General features: G+C 48.2%; 1 protein-coding gene across 2 annotated transcripts in view; it reads left to right on the forward strand.

The window, feature by feature from the left end:
• AXL (AXL receptor tyrosine kinase) overlaps window positions 1–9,208 on the forward strand; it is a 34,562-nt gene that overhangs the window by 18,693 nt on the left and 6,661 nt on the right. For both annotated transcript variants that reach the window (XM_006165272.3, XM_006165271.3), the window contains 4 exons: window positions 5,357–5,452; window positions 5,589–5,666; window positions 7,770–7,862; window positions 8,244–8,365. In XM_006165272.3, the coding sequence (XP_006165334.1) occupies window positions 5,357–5,452; window positions 5,589–5,666; window positions 7,770–7,862; window positions 8,244–8,365 (389 nt within the window). The remainder of the gene's footprint in view (window positions 1–5,356; window positions 5,453–5,588; window positions 5,667–7,769; window positions 7,863–8,243; window positions 8,366–9,208) is intronic.

Raw genomic sequence — 9,208 nt, forward strand, 5'->3', positions numbered from 1 at the left:
TACCACGTCCGCAATTCCTACACCCGTCGGACCCTTGAACCCACCTGTAAGTGACCCCCCCCAAGATTCCCTGCCCTGATCTGGGGCTAGAAAATATAGAGAATTGAGCTGAATGGGCTTCTATACATGCGTAAGACAAAAATTCCTGGAAGCCTTGAGTATTAGAAGCTCAGACTTTAGAACCACACAGAGCTTAGAATAATAGGATCTTACTCAGTAATTGTTTTTCTGTTTTCTTTTTTCAGTTTGCTATAGGGCTCATGCTCTCACCAGAGACAGTCAGACAGAGAGAGAGAGAGAGAGAGAAAGAGAGATAGAAAGCACTCTCCAGGGAGGCTGACCAAGCTGTAATCCTTTATCCTCTATTCTCCTTTTGGAATTTTTGGACACACATGCACACACACCTGGCGTATTTTTCCAAGCTGCCGGGTTCAGGCTCAAACCACACAGTTGGTTATGTGGAATCCAGCTTTCTTAACTACCATCCACATGGCTGGACCCGTAGTATATAAAAGTTTCATTTATTTATGAAGAGAAACACATGGAGAGACTCTTGATAGGTCATGCCATGCCACAATCATCCTACCCTAGCCTCCCAGCCAGTCAGGACTACAGACATCTCCCCATCATACCTGGTGGGTTCAGGAGCCAAACCTGGGTCTCCCATGTGGTTCTAGTGGTTCTAGGACTGCGCAGTGGCACCTACTGCCTGCACCAACATGGCTGCGCCTTAGACACAGTAAATCTTGGAAAACTCATACCTCAGAGTCCCAGAATCTTAGAACATTGTCGTGATGATGATGTCAGTGATGTTATGATGACACCGAGGATGGTGATGCTCATTTGTGATGATATTAAACGGTGATGTGATGTTGAGATTCGATGATGGGGCAGATGATGGTGATAAGGATGATGAAGATAGGACAGCTAAGCCTAATACTGCCTACGTGACAGTGGCTCTTCTAAGCATTCTACTTATGTCACCTCAGTGAATTCTCACAATCACTGAAGGAGGTGGGTCCTATTATTACCACCATTCACAGATGCAGGAGTCGTGGCACAGAGTGGTCAAGTAACTTGCCCAAGGCCACACAGTTTGTAAGTTGGATAGCTGGGGTTTCAACTCAGGTAATTTTGCTCTGAAGTCCATACCTGCCACACTCTAGTGCCTCTTGGAGTTATAGAACGTTAGAAAGATAGTATTGAGTCCCAGACCCGGTGGCTTAAACTCATGCTGGGCGTGTGTGCGTGCGTGCCCAAAATCCCTAGAGGAGAATGGAGAAGAAGGGATTGCGGCATGGCCATCCCCCTGGGGGGTGATTTCTCTCTTTTTGTCTCTCTGTCTCTCTCTGTCTTTCTGGCGAGTGCACGCGCCCTATAGCAAAAACCTCTCCAGAAAAAAAGAAAGATAGAATTGACCTTGGTCTGAAAAATTGTAGACTCACTATTATACACACCTATAATTTTGGAAATTGTAGAATTATTGGGTCATTGGGGCTGGCAGATGGCATAGTGGTTAAAGGGGCTGGACTCCCACATGGCCAACCACGGTTCAAGTCTTAGACGTGGTGGCTTCCCTTCTCACTTTCCATCACTCTCTCTGTCTCTCTCTGGTCAAATTGGAAAATAATAATAAATAAAGTTAAAATAAAATAATTCTTTTAAAAAAAGGATTATTGGGTTGTCAGAAAAGTCATGATGCATTTTTACATGGAAAACCAGAAAAATATGTCATGACTTTTCCAATGATCCAATAGAACTGTGGAATTTGTTAGAGGATTGTAGAGTCATGGAGGGTCCCAGCTCAGAAGGACCTCAGAGGCCAACCCATCAAAGCACCTCATCTTTCCAGCTGGAGAAACTGAAATCCAGAAAGAAGGGACAGAGTTAGGTCTCCTCCTAGCACACAGTGAGACGCTACCAGGGCCCCAGGGGATGTCTGGAAAGGGCTGGGAAAGACATTTATTTAAGAGGAGAAGGAAGAAGCGAGGTCACAGTGATTTCACAGAATAAGGCACAGTAATAGTTCTCGAAGTGTGAGATAGCCCCCTGGGGTCCCTAGATCTTCGCAGGAGGTCCTGAGGTCACACTTATTTTCATAATAATACCAAGATGCTATTTGCCCTTTTGCACTCTCATGTTGTCATGAGCATTCAGAGTTTTCCAGAGGTTCCCTGACCTGTGACGATGTCATGAATCTGGTGCTTAATGGAGTGCGTTCTTTTTATTCCCCTCTAAGAATTATTTATTTAATTTTATCTATTATGATTATTATTATTTAAAATCTTTTTTAGGAATTATTTTATTTAACTTCATTTATTTATTATTTTTAAATTTGACCAGAAAGGGACAGAGTGAGAGAGAGAGAGAGAAAGCAAGCCGCCAGGTCCGGGACTCAAACCGCAGTCGGCCATGTGGGAGTTCAGTGCCTTTAACCACCATACCATCTGCTGGCCCCTATTACTTAAAATTTTTCTGTTGGGCACATGTGCTCACTAGAAAGAGACAGTTGAGAAAGCCAAGCCACTGGGTCTGGGACTCCAACTGCAGTGAGCCATGTGGGAGTCCAGCATCCTAACCACCTCACCACTTGCTAGTCCCTGGATTGTATGTTTGTGCTTTAAAGATCTATCAGCTTGGGGCCAGCCCATGGCCTGGTAATTAAAGGAGCTGGATCCCACATGACTGACCAGGCAGTTCAAGTCCTGGACTCTGTGACTTGAAAAACATGCCAGGTGTGTGTGTGTGTCTGTGTGTGTGTGTGTATGTGTGTGTGTGTCCCAAATCCTGAAATGATGGTGAGATGGAGGAGAAGGGACTAAAGCATGACCATGACCCATGGTGGGTACTTTCTTCCTCTCTGTCTCTTTCTCTCTGACAAGTGTGTGTGCCTTCTGACAAATAAAAAAAGAAGAAAAAGAACAAGAAAGAAGAAGAAGAAGCCTATCAGATTTAGGCCTCATAAAAGTGGAGAGCAGAAGAGGGGCTGGCAAGTGGCATGGTAGTTAAGGGCCCTGGACTCCCACATGGCCAATTCGAGTCCCAGACCTAGTGGCGTGCTTTCTCACTTTCCCTTTCTTTTTCTCTCACTCTGTCCCTCTCTGGTCAAATTAAAATACAGACATAAATAAAAATAAAATCATCTTAAAAATCTATCAACTTTGGGGCCAGCAGGTGGCATAGTGGTTAAAGTAGGACATGGTTGACAGCAGTTTGAGTCCTAGACCTAGAAGCTTGAAACTCACGCCAGGTGCGTGTGTGTGCCCAAAATCCTGAGAGAAGAGCGGAGGAGAAAGGATTGCGGCATGGCCATCCCCTCCTGGGGGTGATTTCTCACTTTCTGTCTCTATCTCACTGTCCTAATGGCAAGTGTCTGTACCCTTTAGTAAAAATCTCTTAAAAAAAAAAAAAAAAAAAACCTCCCTATCAATTTTTGTTTGGAGGGGGGGCAACAGATGGTGTGGTATTTATTTTAATTATTTTATATTTATTTATTTGTTTGTTTGTTTATTTTAATTTGACCAGAGAGAGACAGAGAGAGGCAGAGAGACATAAAGCCAGAAGTCACTCCCAAGGGGGCATGGTCATGCCACAATACCTTCTCTTCCATCCCCCTCTTAGGATTTTGGGCACACACGCACAGGTGCCTGGCGTGAGTTTCAAGCCATTTTGTCATCTGCTGGTCCTGGGATCCAGTTGTCTTAACCACCATGGCACCATTTGACCCACAGTTTTAATTTTGAATACAGTAAATATTGAAATACACATACACACACACACACACACCAATAATTTTTTTTAGTTTTTTTTGCCATAGGGGCACATGCATTTGCCAGAGAGACAAAAACAGTGAGCAGGAAAGTGAGAACTAACCCCTCCACACTGCAATCCCTTCTCCTCCCAGGATTCTGGGCATGCACACACAAGCGCTTGGTGCTGAGTTTCAAGCTGCCAGATTCGCATTCAAACCGCAGTCTGTCATGTGGGAGCCCAGCACCTTAACCACTATACCATCTGCGGGTCCCAGTCCTCAATAATTTTAAGAATATAAAGGAGTCCTGAAGTCAGTAAGTTTGAGAACTGTAACTATACAGCAAAGAAAATGAATAAATTATACCTACACATAACTATAACTATATTACAACTATCTCTCATGGGCATAATGTTGAGTGAAAGAAGTCAGACACTGCAGTTTGAGTCCCAGACCCAGTGGCTTAAATTCACGCCAGATGCATGTGCATGAATGCCTATTATCCCAAGAGGAGAATGGAGATGAAGGGATTGCAGTGTGGCCATCTCCCCTCTGGGGGTAATTTCTCGCTGTCTCTCTCTCTCTCCAGTGAGCGCACGTGCCCTATAGCAAAAATCTCTCTTAAAAACAAACAAACAAAAAACAAAAGAGAATATACTTTATGATCTCATGTTTTTGGTAACAGTCCCAAACATATAAAAGTAATCAATTATAAAAGAAGTCAAGAAAATGGCTACTATCCCAGCCTGGCAGAGTAGTTAGTAGCAAACTGAATGGCAGTGCCAGGTTGGCCATAAATCCCTGGGTTGGCTTGAAAACATGCTGGGCGTGAGCACATGTGCCCAAGATCCTGAAGAACTGGAGGGCAGAAGAAAGGGGATCATGGCTTGGTGAGGTGCTTCTCTCTCTGTTGCATATGCAATGTTCTATCATGAATAAATAAATAAAATTTTAAAAGAGAAAGAAAAAAAGAAAAGAAAGAAGCTACCCTTGGGAGGGCAGGCCATATTTTCATTAATTCATTTTTGCATGTGCTCACCAGAGAGAGGCAGAGGTAGGGAAGTGAGGAAGCATTCTCCCAAGGAGGCATGGCCATACCACAATCCCTTCCTTTCCATCTTTTTCCTGGGACTTTGGGCACACATGCAAATGCACCTGGCATGTTTTTCAAACCCCCACATCCAGGATTCAAATTACACAGTTGGCCGTGTGGGATCCAGTCACCTTAACCAGCATGCTACCTGGTTGGCCCATGGGCATTTCTACTTCTTGACCCTAGTGCCAGTTCTACAGTTGTGTTTAGCTCTTGAAAATTTATTGAGTCACTTACTTAGGATTTGTGTAGATTATAGTTTAATAAAAAGAGAAAAGTATTTTTAACAAACAGCAGAGTGCTGACCAATCAGGATGCCCACTGGAGCAAGACTGTGATCAGGTTTTAACCCTTTAATTGCTGCTTTGGATGAAGGTCGGGGGGCTCCAGAGTGGGGGTGTCCACTACAGCAGTACTTCAGTATTTCAGCAACGGGTAAATCCCTGCTGGTGCATGTCACTTGAATGTCAGTCCTACTCCATGGTGCCCACCCCCACCCCCACCCCATGCAGTGAACAGCCTGGGCATCAGTGAAGAGCTGAAGGAGAAGCTGCGGGATGTGATGGTGGACAGGCATAAGGTGGCTCTGGGAAAGACCCTGGGAGAAGGTGAGTGCCCCCACCCCAGCACATACACATCCTCCTGAACCCTGGGGTCCTTCACTTCCCCCCTTCCACCCAGTGGAGAAAATGGTCCCCAAGGTGCTCCCCTCTCAATGTCAATGTCTCCCCTGGCTCACCACAGGAGAGTTCGGAGCCGTGATGGAGGGCCAACTCAATCAGGACGACTCCGTCCTCAAGGTGGCCGTGAAGACAATGAAGAGTGAGTCAGTGCATGCGTGTGCACACATGTGAGGTCCCTCACCTTCTAACCCCAGATCTCTCCCCTGTGCCCCTGAGAAGGAAAGAGGACAAGAACATTCATGGCAAATTAGCCATAGCCTAGAGCCCTAGTGTTTCCAGGTAGAAAATGGAGCCCATGTCAGGTGCTTCCATGGAAGGAACTGAATACGTGTGATTACTACCCAGGAGGAGGAAGGACTGAAGGAATTAACTGGGGCTGTGAGACAGCCTGGAGATGAGCAGCTTCAGGAAGCTACTCCCCCCACCCTAACCCTGGAGGGCAGGGGGAGAAAGAGGTGTTATCTGAGCCCAGGGACACTTCTCAGGGTTGAGACGACAGAATTAAGGGCTACCTCGTGGGGGCTAGAAACACAGGGAGCCATTGAGACCACTGAGGCAAGGCCAGAGGCAGAAAGAGAGTGAAATGTCCTGCAGTATTAGTGGGCATTCTCCAGGGAGACAGAGCCAATGGATATGGATAGATACATAAGGAAGGATTTATTGGGGAAATCGGCTCCACAGTGTGGTGGCTGAGAAGTCCCACAGCAGGCCTCCGATCGGCCAAGTCCAAAGGCCTCAGAGGCTGTGAAGCTGATGATGTAACTCATATTCCAAGGCCGAGAGTCTGAAAACCCGGGGTGAGGGGGCCTACTGGGGTCAGTCCTGAGTCTGAAGCCAGGCGAATCTCTCCTGCTGTCTCTCAAGAGAGACTCCTCGTCTTCTGTATCTGTTCTCTCCAGCCGTTCATTGGGTCATGCCTGCCCACATGAGGGCGGATCTTCCTCACCCAGTCTACTCACACGTGACCCTCTGAAGAAAACGCCCACTCAGACACGCCCAGAGCAATGCATTATCAGCCTCCCGGGTATTCCTCAGTCCAGTCCAGTTGAACCAAAAATAACCATCACACCTGAGTTCTCTCTCCACCCTGCCACTTGCCGGCCTCCCATTAGTGCCTACCATTGGTAAACTCTGACAGGAAACCAGCAGGAGGGGAGCCTAGGAAATGTAGTTTTCAGGGGCCAGCTCCTGAAATACGCTCCTGTGAGACTGGCAGGGCAAGGCGAGGTCTGGAATGAATGAGGCACACTTCATTTACTAGCTGTGTGAGCTCAGGCAAGTGATTCTCCCTCTCTGAGCCGCCCTTCCCTTATCTGGAAAAAAGGATCTTACTGTTCCTACCTCTTAGGGCTACCACTAGGAGGCAAAGCACCTAGTGCTAGGGACTGCAGGCAGTACGTGCTGTTCTTGGGGGCCAGGACTACAGAATTTACATCATCAGAGAGAGGGAGAGCCAGTCCAGAGTCACACAGCACATGAAGTTCAGGGTCAAATGCTTTCCTACTGGGGGAAGAAGTTTAATGGCTTCAGGCTGGGCCTGGAGGTAAGGGAAGAATGATCCTTTCTGAATGGTAGAGATTCAAAGCTTGGGTTTCCGAGTCATCACTCGTTCATTCATTATTGTGCACCTCCTAGGTACCAGCTCAGGTTGTTAACCAGGGTTCGAGTCCCAGTCATGCAGCCTTGGGTCACAGTGTCTTGTACTGTACAACGGGACAAGTAACACCCTGTGGGGCCCTTGGGCGGTTGGCAAAGTGCTAGGATGCTGCCTCACTTGGACATGAGCTTGGAGGCTCTGGCCCAGACTGCCTGGGGTGGAGTTCTGCATAGTCTACTTCCAAGCAGTGTGTGCCCTTAGGCAGGTCTTTTAACTATTGTTTTTAAAAAGAATTATTTTATTTAACTTTGTTTATTTAAACTTGACCCAGAGGGACAGAGTGAGAGTGAGAGAGAAGGTGAGCAGACAGGCCACCAGGTTCAGGAACTGCAATCAGCCATGTGGGAGTCCACCTGCCGGCTCCATGGTTCTTTAACCTTGTAATGTGCTGGTTTCCTCATATTTAAAGCAGGACATTAGTAATAGCACCTCAGAGGACTAAATGAGTTAATATACACAGAGCACTGAGTACAGCACCTGGCACTTACTAATCGTGTTTGAAGACGAGAAGATGATGCAGAGATGGAGGAGGGAGAGTCCTCTCTCCCCTCCCCACCCCTCATCCACCTTCCTCTCTCCCCCAAGTTGCCATCTGCACGAGGTCGGAGCTGGAGGACTTCCTGAGTGAAGCCGTCTGCATGAAGGAATTCGACCACCCCAATGTCATGAGGCTCATTGGTGAGGGAGGGGTTCCTCAGGCGACACCAGAGGGAAGACCAATCCTTTTGGGATGGGAAAAATCAAATCTCCAGGCTCCCTTCTCTCCCTCCTTCAGGGACAGCAGGCACCCCCTCCTCCTCTCTCTTAGCTTGGAATGTGATCTCTGACCATTCCCAGAAATAGCTGAGTGCCCCAGGAGGGCTCCGGAAACATCCCTGGGAACTCTACTGGACATGGCTTCTCCGAAGCTGGGTCCTTGCCATCCCCGCCCCGCAGTCCCCCAACAAGCCAGAGACCAGATTGGAGGGAGAAGGAGAAGGGAGGCTGGTGTCTGGCTGGGAGGGGGGCTTGCCTCGCCGTCTGCTCTGCTGGAGTAACAGGGCTGCCTGGGGGGTTCAGGCGTCTGTTTCCAGGGTTCCGAACGAGAGGGCTTCCCGGCACCTGTGGTCATCTTACCTTTCATGAAGCATGGAGACCTACACAGTTTCCTCCTCTATTCCCGGCTCGGGGACCAGCCAGTGGTGAGGGACATTTAATCGTACAGTCCATGAGTAATCATCAAGCACCTGCTGTGTCCTGAGGGGCTGCACAGACACTGGAAAGGCCACGACCACCAAGAGCTTGCTCTAATGGAGCACATCTTCCATGATTCCATAGAGGGGAGGGGGCAGGACCAGGCAATAGACAGGTAATAGAGGGACCAGCAGTTGGCGTAATGGCTATGTCGCTAGACTCCCATGTAGTCGACTGCGGTTCAAGTCCTGGACCCAGTGGCTTAAACTCATGCAGGGCACGTGTGCATGCATGCCCAAGATCCCGAGAGGAGAATGGAGGAGAAGGGATTGTGGGGTGGCCATCCCCCCAGGGGGTGATTTCTCACTTTCTGTCTCTCTGTCTCTCGCTGTCTTCCTGGAAAGCGCACGTGCCCTATAGCAAAAACCTCTCAAAAACAAAACAAACAAACAAACAAAAAAACAGCTAAAAAATACCTAGGCAAGGTCATTTCAGTGCTGGGAAGGACATACAGTGGCATGAATGAGGAGTCCAGGCACTTCTGGGTGGACAGAAAAGGCCTCACCGAGGAGGTGACCTTGAAGGGGAAGTTGACTTGGAGTGATATTGGGAGACCTGGGCAGGATGTGACCCCAACAAAGGGCACATCGTGGGCAAAGGCATGGAGAGGGGAACGAGCATGGCTCGTCTGAAGACCAGAGTCCAACTGAGGCCCTTAACTGGAGTGCGTGTCAAGGGCAAAAGCAGCAGGCAAATCAATTGGAGAGGAAGGCAGGAGCAGACTGTAGGCGTTGGGCCTTGGAAGCCACAGGCAGGGGGGGGCGCGGGGGGAGCGGGGGGGCCAACGGGAG

This window comes from Tupaia chinensis, unplaced genomic scaffold (genome assembly GCF_000334495.1).
Source record: "Tupaia chinensis unplaced genomic scaffold, TupChi_1.0 Scaffold143861_1, whole genome shotgun sequence".
In the NCBI taxonomy this organism is placed as follows: Eukaryota; Metazoa; Chordata; class Mammalia; order Scandentia; family Tupaiidae; genus Tupaia; species Tupaia belangeri.